The sequence below is a fragment of the Rhinatrema bivittatum genome, chromosome 10 (assembly GCF_901001135.1).
Source record: "Rhinatrema bivittatum chromosome 10, aRhiBiv1.1, whole genome shotgun sequence".
NCBI classification, from domain to species: Eukaryota; Metazoa; Chordata; class Amphibia; order Gymnophiona; family Rhinatrematidae; genus Rhinatrema; species Rhinatrema bivittatum.
The window spans coordinates 24,375,930-24,397,403 of record NC_042624.1 but is presented as its reverse complement, the minus strand read 5'-3'; the positions used below and the strand labels follow the sequence as shown (position 1 = coordinate 24,397,403).

At 46.0% G+C, this 21,474-nt stretch overlaps 1 protein-coding gene across 1 annotated transcript in view; it reads right to left on the bottom strand.

The window, feature by feature from the left end:
- Positions 1-21,474, bottom strand: part of TRMT1L (tRNA methyltransferase 1 like) — a 114,155-nt gene that overhangs the window by 69,354 nt on the left and 23,327 nt on the right. Inside the window, exons 6-7 of the mRNA XM_029618737.1 lie at positions 20,129-20,258; positions 18,406-18,529 (exon numbers count right to left, since the gene is read on the bottom strand). Coding sequence (XP_029474597.1) covers positions 18,406-18,529; positions 20,129-20,258 — 254 coding nt within the window. The remainder of the gene's footprint in view (positions 1-18,405; positions 18,530-20,128; positions 20,259-21,474) is intronic.

Sequence of the window (21,474 nt, the reverse complement as noted above, 5' to 3'; positions counted from 1 at the left end):
GCCAGGCAGGCCTAAGGCTCCATCATTTATTTATTTATTTATTTTTAGATTTTTATATACCGGTGTTCCTGTATTAAAATACAGATCACATCGGTTTACATTGAAACATAAAAATTACGCCAAGAGGCGGTACATATAACAAGGTTATAGAACTTGGAAAACATGGAAAACAGGTTCGAAAAATAACATTGAGAAAATTGTATAGTCTCTTTGAGAAACCAAATCATAAAATAAGGCGTAATTGTCTAAGATAAATGTGATCTGCAGAAGGGATTGCGATGGTGAGAAAAACTTGATAGCTGGAGGTAAAAAATAATCAAAGTTCTGGAAAAGCTTGGCTAAAGAGCCAGGTTTTAATTTTCTTTTTGAAGGAAGCGAAGCAGATCTCAAGACGGATGTGATTACCCCCGCACCTCCCTGCGTCCCAACTATCTCCCCCCGCCCGCAGCAAACGTCTGACTCTTGTGACCCCTGCTTGAAGGCTGTTCCTCTGCCATCCAGGGGCTTCTTCTTCACCCCCTCCCACCCTCCGCGGCCCAGGCAGCAGGGCCCGATGCTTGTATCCTGCCTCCCTCATCCTCCTGGCAATCAGAGCGGTGGGGGAAAGGGAGAGGAGCCGGTTTGAAGTACTGGATCCGCCAGGGCCCATGTCGAAGTGGACGTGGTCAGAGGATGTGATGCTGCAGGGTGGGAGCCCTGAACGTGCAGGACCTGGGGCAATCATCCCTCTCCACATCCTCTGGCCATGCTGATAACAACAGTACAGCGACAGCAAACTGTGGGTTTTACAAATGGGCTGCGTCAGTGACTGTTCCACTTCATTCTGTTAACTTCTTATATTTCAACACTTTACGGGTTATCAGCAGTTATTTGTTTCAGGTACGTCCAGCCAGAAAGTTCACAAGAGGCATGAACAGGTTTACAACAGCAAACAAGGCAGCACTGGGATTTACACAGACCTAACATGAGGGAAGTGATGATGTAGAAGGCTGCAAAGCTTTAGGATACCCTTTTCCTCCTTAGTCATGAATTTAAAATAAATACAAAAATAAAAATGGAATGTCCTTTATTTGGTTTACTCTTGAGTTATTATAAAAAATGTTTCTTATAGAATTGCTGTGGTAAAGAGTAGCTTTCTCCATTTCCTCTCCAAGATATGGACTCTAACCTTCAATACACAACTATAGCTGATTATGTGACCTACAGTTTCCAAAGTTCAATCACAAAACTCAGATTCTTACTAATCAACTGAGAGCAAAAAAAGTTTCAGGACTTCATCGTAAATTTAAAAAAGTGCTCACACCCAGTTTGTGAATGTTATAAAACTACAAAGGCAAGCAAACAGAAAACTATAAAGGTGAAATTTAATCTTACCTGATAATTTCCTTTCCTTGAAACCAGACCAGTCCAGGTGAATGGGCTATGTTCACTAGCCAACAGATGGTCAGAATAAAAAGCTTGTGATGTCACCCCTGACAGTATTACCTGTTACAAGCTAACAAGCGTTTTTAAAACCCCTTCCAACCAGAGAGTTAACCAGACTAGGAAAGGCGGAGAAACAGACATAGAACTATATACAAGTACACACAGATACGACTCAGTGCTTACCAGAACCACCATTAATGGAGTATCACACACAGCTATTTGCAAGAAAAATAAATAGTTGGCAGAACATCAAAACAAGAAGGTTCTGGAGTGGTCTGACTGGACTCAAGGAAATTATCAGGTAAGATGAATATCACCTTCCTTTTCATCCAGTCAGACCAGTCCAGACAAAGAGGATGTGCCCAAGCCAATCCTGAAAATGGTGGGATCCTGCCAACACCGCTCTTAGCACTTCTGCAGCAAAATAATTTTCTCATTTATATTCTACTTTTCAGGTACTTCAAAGTGGATGACATTTAGGTACTGTAGGCACCTCTATGGCAAACGTCTCGACGATAATGCTTTGAAAAAGAATGCAGAGGAGAATAAGTCACTGCCTCACAGATTTCTTGCAGAGAAACTAAAAGCAACTCCACCCAAGAAGCTGCCAGCGCTCTAGTGGAACGCGTCCTGATCTGCCGACACAAGGGCTTGTCCTTCTCTACCTAAACTGCTGTACTGATCTCTTCAATCCAGCATGCACTCTCCTTTTCACACATCACTGAACAAAATAAACAGATGATCTGAAGTATGAAACTGGTTCATAACCTTCAAATACTGCAAAAGGCCTCTCCACATGTCTGAGGAGTGAAGCCTCCTAAAATCCTCTCTGTTTCTTTAGAAAAAGTAGTCGGACATACACAGTTTGAATCAAATGGAAAGCAGACACTACACCTTTGGAAGAAAGGAAGGGACCAGCCCAAGCTTGACCATATTACTCAACATTACCAAAACACGTTTCCTGCATGATGGGGCCTGCAACGTTGAGACCCTCCTGGCAGAATAGAATAGCTACCAAACACACCACCTTTAAGTTTAACAACTTTAGCAGCTGAGCCTTCATCTCAAAATAAGCCCCTGCCAAAAAGGACAACTTTAGATTATCACCACAAGAAGGAACAGGATCTCATATCTGAAGTTTGTCAATTTTCTTAATTTGTTTGTTATGGTATTTGACTTATGATTATGTACATAATGTTATCAATTGAGATTTGTAGATTGGTAGAATACAAACTGAAAATAGATTCCTAACCGGAGGCCTAATGTGCTTAACTCCTTTCAAGAAACAAGCCATATCTGGATGAGAAATGAATGGTCTTCCGAAAATTCGACCCTTTAGCATGCTATAGCTGCCACCTGGACATTTAGGGAATTCAGAGCTAAGCCTTTAGCCAAGCCATCTTGTAAGAAGTCCACAACACAAGACACCATCAGTTTCCTAGGTACACCTGCAGCATAGAACAGCAACGCTCAAAGGTTCTCCAAATGCAGACATAGGCTTAGGAGGTAGAATATTTCCTTGTCTTCAATTAAAAGAGAATACACTCTTTAAATCAAACAAGTCCTCTCAAGGGCCAAGCTGTAGACAAAACTGATCTAGATGCTCGTGAAAAATGGGGCTCTGCGAGAGTTCTCTGTCCAATGACCTGAAGAGATCAGTGTACCAAGGGCCCCTTGGCCAATTCGGAATCACCAGGTCCTGGTGAGAAGCAATTTTCTGATTTACTCTCCCCACTATGGGAGGAAACATGTACAACAATGCATTCTCTGATCAATGTTGAATCAAATCAACCAGACCAGACAACCATTCCTGTTTCCTTCAACTGAAAAACCTGTGTACTTTTGTATAGCCATCAGATCTATCAGCGGAATACCTTGCCTGCCAACTATTAAATCAAAAGCCTCCAGGACAGTGACCATTCCCTGGGATCAGCCACATTTTGGCTGAAAATAATTGGCTTGAACATTCTCCACTCTGGCTGTATGTGAGGCTGAAATCATTTTCAGATTTTCCACTGCCCAATGAAACAAACCCGTTTTTCCCCCCAACATCTGCAGACTTTTGGTTCCTCCCTAATGATTCACGGACTACTGCCATGACATTGTCAGACAACATTCTGATTGCTTGATCTTGTAGGATGGATACAAAACTCCACAGAGCCAGATGAATTGCCCTGGTTTCCAGATGATTGAGGGACCATCTTGCTTCCTCCTTCGACCACAGACACTTGAGCAATCTGACTTATGAAATGGGCTCCCCAGCCCAAAAGGCTGGCATCTGTCATCAGTAGCACCCAGGCTGGAGATTTGAGGATTACCCTGATTAACAAGTTCCTGGAAGCCATCCACCAATCTAAACTCAATCTGACCAATTCCGATACAGATAACCTCCAGTAGTAATCCTGATTGAGGATCCCACCGGAACAGAGTTCTCTGGAGGGACCTTTATGGGCACCCTCCCCCAAGGAACTAAATCCAGTTCAGCGGTCTTAGAGCACAGCAGCTGCAGGTTATGCCAAACTGACCACAAGGAACAAAACTGTGACTGAAGCCTTTGAACTCTTATCCGTGAGACAAACCCAAGCTAGTTTCGTGTCAAATAGAGCTCCCAGATACTCAAAATGTACATTCTATATACATTCTATATACAAGGTGAGGGGGTGGTGGAGAGGAGCTGGGGAAAGAGGGGGGGCTAGGTTAGAGAGAGATGGGAGGTTGGGGGGGTGAGGAAGGGGAGGTATGGGGGGGTGAGGAAGGGGTGGAGGGTGGAGGGGATAGAGGGGGAGGAAAGAATTTGGGTGGGTGGTAGAGTGGATTAGAAGAGGGGTAGGGGGGGGGAATGGAACTGGAAGGGCGGATTAAGAGTAGGCGTGCGTGAAAAGCCATGTTTTAAGTTTCTGTCTGAATTTCTTTGGACAGATCTCGAGGCGTAGACTGGTGGGCATTGAGTTCCATAGCTTGGAACCAGCTAAGGAGATGGAGCGTTGTTTATTGGAAGCGAGGTGGGATAGTTTGGGTGTAGGAGTGGGTATTGTAGCAAGGTATGGTGATCTGGTTGGTCTTGAGGTAGTACGAAGGTGGAGGGTGTCAGAGAACCAGAGCATGTTTGGATTGTGGATGGCTTTATGTATGAGGGTTAGAGTCTTAAAGATGATTCTTGAGGATATGGGGAGCCAATGTAGTTGTTTGAGGATGGGCGTGATGTGTTCGTTTCTGCGTGTGCCTGTTAGTATGCGCGCAGCTGCATTTAAAAGGAGCCGCAGGGGGATTGTGGCATTTTTGGGAAGGCCTAGTAGGATGGCATTTGCGTAATCTATTTTGGATAGGATGCGTGCCTGAAGCACAGTTCTGAAGTCGCTGGGATGCAGGAGTGGTTTTAGTTTTTTTGAGTGTGTGTAGTTTGAAGTAGCATTCCTTAAGGGTGGTGGTGATGAATTTTTACAGGTTGAATTGGGTGTCAAAAATTACACCAAGATCTCTTACATATTGTGCGAAGTCCGGGAGGGGGTGGAGAGTGCTGACATGGGTGGGTAAGGGATTGAGGTGTTGGGGGGACGATGATCATTAGTTCAGTTTTATTAGTGTTTAGCGCTAGATTGAGTTGTGTGAGAAGGCTGTTGATGGCGGAGAGGGCACTTTCCCATTTTAGTAGGGCATTGGGTAGTGAGTCTGTGATGGGAATGAGGAGTTGTACGTCGTCAGCGTAAACAAAATGTGGGAGACCGAGGTTCAGAAGGAGGTGGCAGAGGGGTAGGAGGTATATGTTAAATAGGGTTGAAGATAGGGAAGAGCCTTGGGGTACTCCGCATGAGATATTGATGGGTTTGGATTCATGCTTTCCGATTTTGACTTTGAAGTGTCTGTCATTAATGAAGGATTTGAACCATAGGAGGGGGATTCCTGAGATTCCAATTTCAGTCAGCCTGTCGATTAGTATGGAGTGATTGATGGTGTCGAAGGCTGCTGATATGTCTAATAGGGCTAAGATATATGTGTGACCCATGTCTAATCCTCTGATGATGTAGTCAGAGAGTGATGTCAGGAGGGTTTCGGTACTAAATTGTTTGCGAAAGCCGTGCTGTGAAGGTAGAAGAATTTGGTGCTGGTCTAAATAATTGGATAATTGCGTGTTGACAGTTTTTTCAAGGACTTTCGCAAGAAACGGTAGATTGGAAATGGGGCGAAAGTTGGTTAGGTCAGTAGGATCTAGTTTAGGCTTTTTTAAAATGGGTTTTACGATGGCTAGTTTAAGTTGGTTGGGAACGTTGCCAGAGGTCAGGGATGTGTTAATGAGGTCAGCTAGGGGTTGTGCAATGCAATCTGGTACAGATAATAGTGCTTTGATGGGTATTGAGTCTGAAGGGTGGGAGGACGGTTTCATTTTACTTAGTATAGATCTGATTTCAGACGTGGATGTGGTCTCGAAGGCATCCATTTGGTGATTGGGGGCTTTCAGAGAGGTTTTGATGGGTGAGGGAGGGGTGATAAAGCGTGATGCGATGTTAGTTATTTTGTTGTTAAATGAAATTAACCCCACTGAGCCCTTGGAACAGGAACCACCACTTTCAGACTGAGCAGCTGCTTCAGGGTCATTTTTAGCACTCTTTTCTTTGTGGAGGAATGACAAGGAGAAACAAAGGCATCTTAAACTGGCAGAGAAAACTCCAAGGATTCACCATGGACCCAATTCTGATAGAACTGAAACAGGCATTGTTTATCCCCTCAATTGGCGATTGGGTCTGCAAGCACTCACTGGAAATTACAGGAGGATCACATGGACCCTGAGAGACCATCCATACTTCCTTTCTTAGATGTTTGAAAAGAATGAAACCTCCCAAAGGACAGAGTCCTCTGAGCACCAAAAGACCTCCTGGACTTGAATCTCTTTAAGTCACAAAACATACTGCAGGCCTGTAAGGAACACTGCATTTCTAGCTCTGTCCTTTGAAAGTCACAGAACTTTAGTGTCACCCCAACCTTGGCCATCTTTTCAAGATCTTCTCCATAAACATAAGAACATAAGAACTTGCCATGCTGAGTCAGACCAGGGGTCCATCAAACCCAGCATCCTGTTTCCAACAGAGGCCAAAACCAGGCCACAAGAACCTGGCAATCACCCAAACACTAAGAAGATCCCATGCTACTGATGAAATTAATAGCAGTGGCTATTCCCTAAGTAAACTTGATTAATAGCCATTAATGGACTTCTCCTCCAAGAACTTATCCAAACCTTTTTTGAACCCAGCTATACTAACTGCACTAACCACATCCTCTGGCAACAAATTCCAGAGCTTTATTGTGCGTTGAGTGAAAAAGAATTTTCTCCGATTAGTCTTAAATGTGCTACTTGTTAACTTCATGGAGTGCCCCCAAGTCCTTCTATTATTCGAAAGTGAAAATAACCAAGTCACATCTACTCGTTCAAGACCTCTTATGATCTTAAAGACCTCTATTATATCCCTCTCAGATGTCTCTTCTCCAAGCTGAACAGCCCTAACCTCTTCAGCCTTTCCTCATAGGGGAGCTGTTCCATCCCCTTTATCATTTTGGTTGCCCTTCTCTGTACCTTCTCCATCGCAACTATATCTTTTTTGAGATGCAGCGACCAGAATTGTACACAGTATTCAAGGTGCGGTCTCACCATGGAGCGATAGAGAGGCATTATGACATTTTCCGTTCTATTAACCATTCCCTTCCTAATAATTCCTAACATTCTATTTGCTTTTTTGACTGCTGCAGCACACTGAGCTGACGATTTTAAAGTATTATCCACTATGATGCCTAGATCCTTTTCCTGGGTGCTAGCTCCTAATATGGAACCTAACATCGTGTAACTACAGCAAGGGTTATTTTTCCCTATATGCAACACCTTGCACTTGTCTACATTAAATTTCATCTGCCATTTGGATGCCCAATCTTCAAGTCTTGGAAGGTCTTCCTGCAATGTATCACAGTCTGCTTGTGATTTAACTACTCTGAATAATTTTGTATCATCTGCAAATTTGATAACCTCACTCTTCGTATTCCTTTCCAGATCATTTATATATATATTGAAAAGCACCGGTCCAAGTACAGATCCCTGAGGCACTCCACTGTTTACCCTTTTCCACTGAGAAAATGGACCATTTAATCCTACTCTCTGTTTCCTGTCTTTTAACCAGCTTGTAATCCACGAAAGGACATCGCCTCCTATCCCATGACTTTTTAGTTTTCGTAGAAGCCTCTCATGAGGGACTTTGTCAAACGCCTTCTGAAAATCCAAATACACTACATCTACCGGTTCACCTTTATCCACATGTTTATTAACCCCTTCAAAAAAATGAAGCAGATTTGTAAGGCAAGACTTCCCTAGGGTAAATCCATGTTGACTGTGTCCCATTAAATCATGTCTTTCTATATGCTTTACAATTTTGTTCTTGAGAATAGTTTCCACTATTTTTCCTGGCACTGAAGTCAGGCTCACTGGTCTATAGTTACCCGGATCGCCCCTGGAGCCTTTTTTAAATATTGGGGTTACATTGGCCACCCTCCAGTCTTCAGGTACAATGGATGATTTTAATGATAGGTTACAAATTTTAACTAATAGATCAGAAATTTCATTTTTGAGTTCCTTCAGAACCCTAGGATGCATACCATCCGGTCCAGGTGATTTGCTACTCTTTAGTTTGCCAATCTGGCCTACTACATCTTCCAGGTTCACAGTGATTTCGTTCAGTTCATCTGACTCATCACCCCTGAAACCATCTGACTCATCACCCCTGATACCATCTCCGGAACTGGTATCTCCCCAACATCCTCATTAGTAAACACGGAGGCAAAGAATTCATTTAGTCTTTCTGCAATGGCCTTATCTTCCCTAAGAGCCCCTTTAACCCCTCTGTCATCTAATGGTCCAACCGACTCCCTCACAGGTTTCTTGCTTTGGATATGTTTAAAAACGTTTTTATTATGAGTTTTTGCCTCTATGGCCAATTTCATTTCAAATTCTCTCTTCGCCTGTCTTATCAATGTTTTACACTTAGCTTGACAATGCTTATGTTTTATCCTATTTTCTTCAGATGGATCCTTCTTCCAATTTAAAATTAAGCTTCATCAAGCAAGACTTAGAAAGAGTCTGCAGACCAATTATGTAACCACAGCAATCTTCTAGCCGCTATGATGGAAGTCATACATCTTGCTGTTGTAAGGACAGAATAAAAGGACACATCGGTCCTTTTACACTGCTCCTGGTTCCAACTGAGAAGAATTGTCCCATCTGTCACCACTTGAATCACAGACATCTTCTGAAAGATGTGGAGACAAACGCAAAACAGATCTGGGTTCAATACAGCTACAAGCCTCTATCTGATGTGCCATACTGGTCACCTCAAACACCAGTTGAGGACAAACTTAATCTTCCTATCTTATACATCCTTCAAAGCAGTGCCTCCTTCCACAGGACTAAACACAACAGGGCATCCACTTTAGGAAACCTAAACTGGTCCTTTTCCTGTTCTACCAAAGGGAACAACTTAGACAATGGCTTCTGAAGAGATCCATTCCATATCAATTAAATCTAACTGCTCTGTGCAGGAGAAAAGATTTCAAAGGCTTTTGGAATCTGACCATTATAGGGTCCTCTGTGGAGAAGATTCTTCCTTCTCCACTGTACTTTTTAAAATCTCCAATCCCTCCTTATGAAAAAGATGGACTATGGGAGAGGAATCCTCTCCATACGGAGGGAATTCTCCCTCTTCCAAGTCAGCATCCTGCTAACCCCTGAAGGAGTCCATGGTTACATCCAACTTCTGAACTTTAAGTCTTTTCCTCCTGTCTGAACCCAGTGAAGAGGCAAACTCCAGAATGAATCTCTGGACAGAAGTCTGTCCCATGGAAAAGGCCTGCCACATGCACTTAACTCCTTAGACATGGCCCAGGCCAAGGAGATGTAGTCCAGGGAAGGAGAGAGGTTTTTTCAGAGAAGTATGAACAGTTGCTGCCCTACTGACTTCCTGTCCCACAGAAGACAGCAGAGGGGGCCCTGATATTTTCTACACTCTCCATGGTGCCACAACAGCCACTGGCCCTGCTAGGGTACTCTCCTCTGCAGTGGGAACTAGCAGTGCAAATGACCCGGCAGACATGACTGGAGCTACCTGAAGCACTCAAATTTGAGGAGCTTTGCATGTTTTGTGCCTCTAAACAATTGTGGCACAGCTTGATTTGCCCCTGTTCAGAAGTTAATTATGGGCACCACATGCAATGCAGAGGGTGGGCTTTTTTCCATGGTCTGCTTCTGTAGCCATACTCCCCAACCTTGTTGAAGTATTGCTGCCACGGCCAGGGCTGAATAAAGACAAATAACTCACCCACAGCCTGTCCCCCCGATCGGTTCAGATTTCCCGCAACTGCCTGCCACGTTCCTGCATCTAAAACAGGCTGCAATCGTTAAAGAGTCCTCCTCACTCTGCCTTGATTTTAATCAGCTTTAAATGCAGTAATAAAGCTGCAGTGAGGAGTGGGAACCAAGGAAGAGCATAGACAGCCCCTTAGCCCCCAGCAGTACTCAATTGAGGGAGGGAGCCTAAGCTTTCACCACAGAAGAGTCTTCCAATGATGCCAATTCCAGTGGCCCAGGGCTATGCTCAACTGAGGGAAGGAGAACTAGTCAACTCAGGAGCTGCAAACCCTCCACACACACAAAACCTTTTTCCTGTTCACCCAGTGCTAACCAGGTCTTAGCTTACAGCATTGGATGCTCATCTACCATCTGCTGAAGAGAGAGAGAGAGAGAACACGGGGATTAGCACAGATGCTATAAGGGGTGACATCAATGAGCCTTGTGTCGTCTCTTTTCATCTGCAGGTCCATGGGCATACTCCATTTATCTGGACTGGTCGACTGGATGATGAGAATAGCTAAATATAAATCAGTTATTTGCTTTCAAAAATTACAAAGACTAAGGGACACAATTAAGTTCTGGAATTCATTGCCAGAGAATGTGGCAAAGGCAGTTAGTGTAGTTAAGTTTAAAAAAAGGTTTGGACAAATTTCTGAAGGAAAAGTCCATAAACTATTAACCAAGTTGACTTGAGGAATAGCCACTGTTTATCACTGCATGTTAGCAGCATGGGATCTTGCCAGGTACTTGAGTCCTGGATTAGGTACTGTTGAAACAGGATACTGAGCTTGATGGACCCTTGGTATGACCCAGTATGGTAACCTTATGTAAGCTGCAATTTCCTTTAAAAATAAATGCAGTCCATTCTGCATATATTTTTTTTTCTATTTTGTGACCCATCTTAAAGATTATTGTAATTTACTTTTGAGATCAGATACTAGAGAAAAACATTTTGTGCCTACAGGGTGTTTTATTAGTCTCATTGGCCTGTGGGTCAAGGATGCTATATAACTTGAGATTTATATGGAGATCTAAGAATTCTTGCCCATAAGAAATCATTTCTGTGGATAATGGAGAAATAACTTACCTGATAATTTCATTTTCCTTAGTGTAGACAGATGGACTCAGGACCAATGAGTATTGTGCTCTTCTGCTAGCAGATGGGAGACGGAGTCAGGTTTCAAAGCTGACGTCACTCTAGATATACCCCTGCACTAACCTCAGCTCTTCAGTATTCTCTTCGAAAAGCCATTGTGGACATTATATATATAATTGAAGAACTTGATTAGAATTTGGATACAACTTGATTAAACCCTTGGTTAACAAAACGATTAAAAAACTTGTTTAAAAACTGGAGACCGCCAGTGTACTCAACCAACATAAGCATCGAAACCAGCCATACTGTGGACGCCCTGAACTATGGGCAGGGCAATGGCTTACCCGTATTCATATGGAATCGAGGTTCACCTCATGGGTGATTCCTTGGTGCCTCTCCTGGGCAGCCGTGGGCGGGATGCTGAGTCCATCTGTCTACACTAAGGAAAACGAAATTATCAGGAAAGTAATTTCTCCATTTCCTAGTGTGTAGCCAGATGGACTTAGGACCAGTAGGATGTACAAAAGCTACTCCCGAGAGGGGCAGGAGGCTGCCCGTGGTCCAGTTAGCACCGCCCTAGCAAAGGCTGCGTCCTCTCAAGCCTGGACATCCAGGCGGTAGAACCTGGAGAAGGCGTGTAGGGAAGACCACGTCGCTACTCGACAGATGACAGAAGTTTAGCTTCCACCCAAGATACTGCCTGGGCCCTCGTAGAATGAGCTTTGACCTGAAGGGGTAAAGGCTTCCCTGCCTCTATGTAAGCTGCCTTGATTACTTCCTTTGATCCAGCTGCCTTGATTACTTCCTTTGATCCAGCTGCCTTGATTACTTCCTTTGATCCAGCAAGCTATAGTAGCTCGCAAAGCCACTTCGCCCTGTTTCTTCCCGCCGTGAAGAATAAACAAGCGATCTGTCTTGCGCACTGGTTCCGAGTGCTCCAGGTACCGCACTAGGAGTCATCTGTGTCCTTGTGTCTCTCTGGAGATGGTAAGGAGATGGATTGATTCAAGTGAAACTCAGAGACCACCTTTGGTAAGGAGGAGGGGACAGTCTGAAGCTGTATTGTTCCTGCAGTAAATCGAAGGAATGGTTCCTGACATGATAGTGCCTGTAGTTCCGAGATGCGACGGGCCAAGCATATTGCCTCCAAGAATACCATCTTTAGTGTTAATAGGCGTAGCGACAGACTGCACATCGGTCTGAAGGAAGGTCCTGCTAGGAAGTCCAATACTAGATTGAGGTTCCATAGGGGGACTGGCCACTTTAAGGGTGGTCGGAGTTGTTCAACCCCTTTAAGGAAACAGGCCAAGTCCGGATGTGCCGACAGACTGTTTCCATTCATCTCGGCCCTGAAGCAGGAGAGGGCTGCTACCTGGACCTTGAGGGACAACCCTTTCTTCAGGCCGTCCTGCAAAAATTCCAGAATCATGGAAATCTTGGCCGCTCGCGGAAACACCCCGCTGCCCTCGCACCAGGCCTCAAATATTCTCCAGATTCATATATATGCCAGGGACGTTGGGAACTTCCGTGCGTGAAGCAATGTGGTGATCATGGCTGCCGAGTAACCGCGTTTCTTCAGGTGAGCCCTCTCAAGTGCCAGACCATAAGAGAGAATTGAGACAGATCTTTGTGAAGAATAAGGCCCTGCTGGAGAAGGTCCCTGTGTCTGGGGAGGCACAGAGGACTCCCCACGAGGAGCCTTCGCATGTCTGCACACTATGGGCATCTGGACCAACCCGGGGCCACTAGGATGACTAAACCTCTGTGGTGTACTATCTTGTGGATGATCTTGCCCACTAGAGGCAAGATCATCCACAAGATAGAGGCCATGGGGGGGGGGGGGGGGGGGGGGAGAAAGGCATAGATGAGGGTGTCGATCCCTTGGGAGTGTTGATCTCGTCTGCGACTGAAGAACCGGGGAACTTTCGCATTATGAGATTTGGCCAGTAGGTCCATGGCCGGGAGGCCCCAGCGATTTACTAGAAGCCTTTGGTTGACAGCGTCCATTCCCCCGTGTCCAGGCTTTCCCTGCTGAGGAAGTCCACTGTGACATGGTCTTTTCCTGCAATGTGGGAGACAGAGATCCCTTATATTTTTAACTCCACCCATTCCATAAGGGGTCTATTTCCAGAGACACCTGATGGCTCGTTTCCTCCCTGGCAGTTGATGTAGACAGCCTTTGTTGTATTGTCAGACATCACCCGGATTCGCTTGCCCCTGGAGACTGTGGCTGAACTGCAGGCATGCTAGTCTGACCGCTCGAGCTTTCAGGCGGTTTATGTTCCAGCTCACCTCTTCCTTGGTCTATTGTCCTTGGGCTGTCAGCTCCTTACAGTAAGGTCCCCACCCTCAGAGGCTCGCGTCTGTCATGAGGACGATCCAGCTTGGTGGGGATAGGCTTACGCCCTTGCTTAGGTGGATTTCCTGTAACCACCACTGGAGCAGAGAGCAGTCTTGGGATAGGGGGTTCCGGCGTGACAGTAAGGGGCGCTGGAGAGGCTGCATGTGAGCCATTGCCCACGGTACTACTTCCAGTATGGATGCCATGAGGCCGAGGACCTGAAGATAGATCCACACCTTGGGGCACACTGTGGTCGTCAACCGGCGTACTTGGTCCAGTTTCCTCCTCCTAGTTCTGCTTGGTGTCGAATCAGGCCCCCAGGTACTCTAAGGACCGGGAGGGCTTGAGACTGCTCTTGTTCGTGTTCACGACCCAACCGAGTTCCTGTAGGAGGGACCTGATCCTGCTGGTCACCTGGAGGCTCTCTTCCACTGACTTTGCCCGGATCAGCCAGTCGTCCAAGTAGGGGTGAAACGGGATTCCCTTCTTTCCTCAGTGCTGCCACCACGACCACCATAATTTTGGCGAATGTTCTGGGGGGCGGTTGCCAAACTGAAGGGTAACGCCCAGAACTGGAAATGGCGGCCCAGTACCACAAAGCATAGAAAACACTGGTGGTCTTGATGGACTGGAATATGAAAATAGGCTTCGGAGAGGTCCAGGGAAGTTAAGAACTCTCCCAGTTGCACTACGTTTATGATGGAGTGGAGAGTTTATATGGAAGTGCAATATCCGCCGATGATAATTGACACTTCTGAGATCCAGGATGGGCCAGAATGAGCCCTCTTTCTTGGGCACAATAAAATAGATGGAATAACGCCCCATATTTGCTTGGGGTGTTGGTATTGGAGTTATAGCCCTCAAACTGAGGAGCCTTATCAGCGTAGATTGCACTGCAAGTTTCTTGAGCTGGGAGTCGCAAAGTGATATCATGAACCTGTCCTGAGGGATGCTGTGAAATTCCAGAGCGTAGCCTTCTCTTATGATGTCCAGTACCCATTTGTCCAACGTACTCTTGACCCACCACTGGTAGAAGAGGGAAAGTTGACCCCCTATCTCTTCTTCCCGTGGATGGGTTGGCCCAACTTCATTGGGAAGTTCGGGTTGGGCCTGAGCCCGAACCGGTCCCTCTTTTGGGTTGCTGATTCTGAAAGAACTGAGACCTCCCAGAGGATCAAGGTGACTGGAACAACGAGTTTCTGTAGAGCCGGAAGCACTGGGAGCCCCTGGCCCGACCCTTCATGGGGGAGGGGTGCTGAGACCTCTTTTTCCTGTCTTCTGGTAGTCGAGGCACTGAAGATTCACCCCACTTACTGGCTAGCTTCTCCAACTCGCTTCCGAACAGGAGGGATCCCTTAAAGGGCATCTTTGTGAGGTTCGCCTTAGAGGTTGCGTCCGCTGACCAGTTTCGCAACATAGCTGTCTTCTGGCCACCACCACTGAGGCTACTCTGGCCGAGGTATGCACTAGGTCTGAGCTTGCATTTGTCAGGAAGGCTGCGGTGGGTTAAATCACCACTCCGGCGTGCGCCCCAAAGCTATCTGCCTCTCTCGAGAGGAGCAAGCAGGAGCAAGCCACCAGGGCACAGCAGGAAGCAATCTGCAGTGTCATTGCTGTCGCGTCAAAGGCTTGCTTAAGGATAGATTCTAACCGCCTATTGTGAGTATCCTTCAAAGCCACCCCTCCTTCAACCGGGATGGTTGTTCGCTTCGAGACGGCGCAGACCATGGCGTCCACTTTGGGCAAACACAGGCGTTCCTTGACCACTGGGTCCAGAGGATTCAAGGCCTGACCTCCTTTAAAGCTTGCCTCTGGGGTGTCCCATTCCAGGTCAATCAATTCCTGGATGGCTTCCAGCATTGGAAAATAAGAGACTTTACAAAGAGACACTAGGAAGGGGCTCTTCTTTGGCTTCACCACACGGTCTGTGCCTGGAACTCCCAGAGTCTTCAGGGTCTGGGAGACAAGTGCCAGTAATTCATCTCTGTGGAAGAAACAAAGCATGGTCCCATATGTTTCCTAGCCTGGAGGGATTTTCCCGTCCTCCAGTAGAACCCCGTCGTCATTCGTGGTATCTTGGCGAGGCATGTCTCGCGGCCTGCAGGCAGGGCCGGGAGAGCGAGGCCTACCCCAGTTGGGGTTCAACCCGGGCAGGGACTGGGGTTGACTGCGCCAGAACAAAAAGCTTGGAGGCCATGAAAAAATTCCAACCAAGAGAAGGCCGCCGGATCCATATTTGTCCCAGGGGGAACCGGGGTAGGAGCCACCGAACTGCCCTCTCCCAAGGAGGATGCCGTCCCGGAATTGCTCAAGTCCGGGGAGCTGCCTGATAAAGTCGCAGCTGACCCATCCTTGGAAACTTTGAGAGTCCAGCCCTCCCTGGGCCTCCTCACAGTGCTAACATAGGAGGGATTCCAGGTCAGACTGTGCGGCTCTAATATGATAGGCCGCGCAGAGAGTGTTGCCTGAGCTTCTTTGCTGCCAGGGCCATAGCCTGTGTGGTTTGTGCATTTAGCCAGTTATTGTCAATCGAGCGTGCACAGACTCACCTCAGCGAGTGTATGTCTAAGCGTGCAGCTATGCGCGTATTTGCGTGCACATTAGGCGCACAGAAGGCCAGCCCAAACCTCATGTACTGACAGCCGAGGGGGGGCAAATGGCGCCATACCAAACTGCGCGCAAGATGGCGCCGCCACATGGAGAGTCCGAGCCAAAAACGGGGCCTAGCCCATCAGAGGGGCTGCTCAACCTGCTCTGAACCCTTCCCTCGCCTGAATGGAGATCAGGAATGAAGTCGGCATGGTGCACCGAGCAAGGAGACCGGAGGAAAGACTTACCGAAGCCCTTCCACGTCTCTGGATTGGAGGAGTTCTTCTCTACTTACCTGGGCTCAATGTTTACCAGCTGAGTACAGAGACGGTCTCCAGCTGCAGAGGGAGAGGGCTTTGGCCTTCACCACCGTGCTCGGCTTCTGCACCCGCTGCCTTTCAGCTACTTCAGCAACTAAGTCCATGCTGGGAACCGGCTACCGGACCCAGGCACACCTCTGAGGAATCTTGGAAATCGCCTCGAATTCTCAACTGAGGGAATGACCCTTAGGTATCACCGAAAGAGAGCAGGGCTCGATCTTCCTTTAAAGTGAAGATAAAAAATTTCTCTTGGATTAATGCTACAATCCCGCTAACACCGTACTAGTGGTTCTCAACCAGTGTGTCGCCAAGCACACACAGGTGTGTCATCACACTTCCCAGTCCCCCGCTGAACCAGCTGCTCCCCCTACCAGAGCAAAATAGGTCCTCCACCCGGGCTTAAAACACTGATAGCCTGGGTGGAACGCAGCAGGAGAGCTGGAGTCAGCGGCACCGGCATGCTCTCTTCTTCACGCCCCCCCGCCTCCCGCGCCCCGGAAGAGGAAGTGGTGAGCAGCAAGTGTGTGTGCGGAAAGAAGAGACCTTGCTAGTGCTGGCAGCGTCGGCCTGAAGAAGAGAGGCGTGGTCTGAGGAATGAGCAGCGCAGCTCGGAGAAAAACGAAGAACATCGTCAAGCCCCGTGGCCGATGGGACTCCTTTCTCCGCGAGGGCTGAAAGTGAAGGAGGTTGTCTGCTGCCACTAGTTCGGGGGGGGGGGTGGGGGGAGAGAAGGGGAGTGAATGAGCAAGCATATGTGTTTGAGGTGCTGTCTCTGTGTGTGAGACAGTATATGTATGTGAATGATTGAGGCCTGTATATGTGAAAGAGTATGTGTGTGATTGAGAGCATGTGTATGTATGATTAAGAGCCTGTGTGTATTAAGTAAAAGAGAGCATGTGTGTCTGTGTGTGATTGAGAGCTGGTTTAGGTGAGGGAGCATGTCAGTATGTGATTGAGAGCCTGTGTGTAAATGAAAGAGAGAGCCCTTGTGTGTAAGCATGTGAATGAGAGTCTGTGTGTGAGAGAAAAAGACAGTATGTATGTGTGTTATTGAAAGCCTGTATGTGTAAGCCTGAAAAGACAGCATGTGTATAAATGTGTAATTAAGAGCCTATAAGTGAGAGAAAAAGCATGTGTATATGTGAGTGACTGAGAGCCAGTGTGAGAGAGAGAGAGAGGAGAAAGTTCCAAGCAAACCACCCCTCCCTCCTGCTAATTCAAAACAATCTCAGGGCACCTGGAAATCGAACGTTCCCAGGTATGCAGAGCAAAACATTTTTTGTATCCTTGTTTTTCGTTATTCGGCCTTTGTGTCTACTATTTTGAAATATTTTATTGGTATCTAGAACTTTTTTATATGTTTTTAATTATTGGATATTCCATTCATCCGCTGTTTTGAAATAATCTGTTCTTTTTGTTAGTACAGTTTTTCTGCTGATTTTATATTTCTTGATTTGTTTTATAAGAATGGGTGATGTTTCTCTTTTTCCTTTGTTGCACTGCATACAGAGACTCTGGCTTGTTGCGGTTTCCAGTTCAGTTTTTGTCTGTATGCTTCTAGTTATGCGTTTTGGTCTCTTTATTCTTTGTTAGGTGAGGGTCAGCACATGTGATTCAGGTGAGGTTTTCTGCTGGGGTGTAGTTTCTGTGTAGGGCTCTATAGCAGCCTGACTTGGTCCGTTTTCTTAATAGGAGGTGTATTGGTGTCTTAAGGCTTGGTGTAATATTTTCAGTGTTGCCTTTTCTTAAGTAAGGTGTTTAATGTTCGAGTACTGGAAGTTGGTGCTGTTTTGGTGTGGGATGTTTACTATTTATGCAATTTCTGTTCAGACGGTATATGCATCTTTCCCTTGTGTCATTCTTAACAAAAATACTAGGCCTTTATTTATTTTTTTTTTTTTAATTTCCGCCGTGAATTGTAATGAGCAGTGTGTCACACATGTAAGCGTGGTCTGTCAGGTGTGTCATGATGGGAAAAACGTTGAGAACCACTGTGCTAGAGGACGGAGAGATACTGAAGAGCTGAGGTCTCTGCAGGGGGATATCTAGGGTGACATCAGCTTTGAAACCTGATTCCGTCTCCCGTCTGCTAGCAGAGGAGCACATAACCCACTGGTCCTGAGACCATCTGGCTACACGCTAGGAAATGCTCTCGGGTTAGGCAATGCCATTATAAGAGATTTAAACCATAATACAAACTAATCCAATGAAAAGTTCTAAATAAAGATTCCTATTTTACTTCCTGTTCTCTTACCTATTCATCTTCATCCTGGGATTAAAGAAAGTGTCTGTTTTCTGAGGTGTCGTGTAATTGGGAAGAACCCATACGTCTGTGTCTGTTTCCTTCTGTGACTCCTGCAAAGCTTTACTAGCAAGAGCTAAAAAAAAAAGAAGGACAGGTGTGAGTCAAGGAGAGAGCAACTGCAGGTATTGGGTTCAAGAAGGCAATTAAGACATTGAGCAACTGTCATGCAGACATATGGAAAAAAAAACCCTCCTCCATGGTTCAGGCATTCCTAAGCAACAGGACAAGTCGCTGCAGCCAACCCCTGTTCCAAAGGGCCTGCCCATGCCAGCCACGCTTCCAAGACAGAAACGATAGTGGAGGGAATTTCTCTTTCACCACCTGAGGCAGTAACCCTGGACTAATAAGTCGGTGAACAGAGGCACACACACTGGTAACTGTTGGAGGGGGACACTAGATAACTTCAAAGCATGCATAGCTAAGTCTGGTCCTGTACTGCAGGGAACAGGTATTGCTTTAGTGTAAATAAATCTGCTCCTAGACCACATGGATACTGATTGGGAATATCCTGAAAAACTCTTCAAGATCTACTTTAAAGGAATCTTGCCCTCAAATGCAAACATCTCTTCCGGCCCAGATGCCAGTTTATCAAAACTCTAGTTCACTAAATTGATCTACACATGATTTTTCATTTAGGAGTCCACTGCTGTGGCTGAAAAGAGCATCCTTCTGTCACTCCCAATCTAAATGTGTCTCCCACTCCACCTTGGTATTTGGACCATGACAACCTTGATGAGTATCCGGAGCTGAGGGGATCACAATTACTCAATTCAACACTCAGCACAATGACAGTCATATATCTTATACATTTATAAAACTGGACTAAGTCAAAATGACCACATGGTCTACTAGACTGCCACCAAGGAGCTTGTATTCTTCCAATTAAGCAGCTATGAATCTAGAGTCGTCTTATTCCCGCTAGCGGGCAAGGTAAGTGTGATGTGATCACACGACCACTTGAGCTGGGAATTCAATTGAAAATACGGTATTGCTCAAAATACTTAAGAGTGGGATGAATAGACCCCACACGTCTTGGCAGGAAAAGCACAGAAAACTGCCAAAGGAAAACCAAAAGCTTAAGCTTGCTACTAGGGGGGGAACTCAACTAACTGCAATGGAGAATCCTGAGCAGGAGGGATAGGTGGATGTCCCATTAACAAGCGCTCGGCAGCCTGCAAGCTGCTGGGTCTTTTTCTAGCTCTTCTGCCTCACTGCTTTATGGATGGTTGCAGCAGCCTGCAAGGAATATTCCTGTGGCTGGAGCTATGAAAGCCAAATCCTGAGCCAGAAATGGCCAATTAGCTCCCATGGCATGCTTGGACACCGGCTGAGGGTGAAAGCTCATGAAAAATCCCTCACTAAATCCAGTTTATTTTTATTTTACTTAGGCCTGACTCCAGGACTAATCTAAGGGCTGGACCTACTGGAACGTAAGACCTCACTGCCTGCTGTGGGAGAGAAGACACTCTGCCCTGTATTCTTCATGACGACCCCTTTTGTAACCTCTGGAATAAAAGCATTGCGTCTTCCTTAAAACTCTTCTTCAGGCTAGGTGTGCTTGCTCCTCTCTCTTGTCCCTAGCGCTCCAGCAGTCAATCGCCTTAGCTTACAGGGAAGTCTCAGAGTTAAGTCAGAAGTTAACAAGCGCAAGCTCAGAAGTAACGTTACCCACCTCCTGTGAATCTGGCTTCAGTCTCTCCCTTGTTAACGTGGCGTTTAACATGCGATACCATGTCAGTTCTCCGTGCAATGATTGCCGCACAAATGATGCAGTGGTAATGAGATCCTAATTTCACAGGAGACTAAAGCAACAGAAAAGATGGGTTTTATACAAAAGCTGGGCAGCAGGCATATCAAATACAAAAAGCAGCCTGAAATAAGTTATTTCTTTAAAACTTCTTCAGGGAATAAAGGGGGTTTTTTTTTATCATCAGTAAGAGATAATATGAATGTTGAGACTAATGGGAAGATAAAGATTCCATACCCGCTTCCTGGCAAAGAAAAATGAAATTTCAGATCTTCTAAATTACGTTTCCTGAACATTTCTAGACATAATGGTCAAGCAAGTTGTAGGCTATTGCTTACTGGATTATCTCAATACATCTGTGACTCGATGTACCGAGTTACTCATGAAAAGTTTATGACCTTCAACTTGCCGGCTGACCCTCATTTCCATATGTTCAAGCCCCTGTGACATAGTGAGGGCAAAAGGCCACCGGCGCCATTTTGATTACTGGCAGCTGACGGCCCAAGTGCAGGAGATCGATCCCGGACCCCCGCTGGACCACCAGGGACTTTTGGCAGGTCTTGGGGAGGGGGGGGGGATCAGAAAGGTGGGGGGTTGTAGTTAATTAAATTTAAAGGGTTGGGATGCGGGGTTTTTTTGGGAGGGGGGGAGGGGAGGATTCCCACAGAAAGAAAACGATAAAGTTTTCTGATCTGGGGAATGGACTGAAATGGCCCTCCCCAGACCCAAAAACGAAATGGGGACAAAAAAAATAAATAAATTTTATGCACTCCCCTAATTTGCTCCATAAGACGCACAGACGCCCGGGAACAGAGCCGGTTTAGCACACCATTTTTTTTTTTTTTATTTTCCCCCTCTGAATCCTAGGTGCGTCTTATGGTCAGGTGCATCTTATGGAGCAAAAAATACGGTACTTATTACAACCTCCCTGCCAACAAATAAACCCCAACATGGAATGAAGACACGTAATCTCAAAATTATACCACAGCAGGAACACTAAAAGAAACAATACAAAGTACACAATCTCCTCGCGATCCCCATGTCAGCCCTCACTGTCTTAACCTTGTTCTTATTAAACGCCCAGAGCGTGATGAAAAAAATACCAATCCTTCATGACCTCCTACTAGACAACCATCTAGATGTACTATGTGTAACTGAATCTTGGCTTAAAAGCTCTGATGTAGCCCTCATCAACCAACTACCCAAAGCAATTTACATCATCTATTTCATACTCAGACCAAAAAGAAAAGGAGGCGGTCTGCTATTCTTGG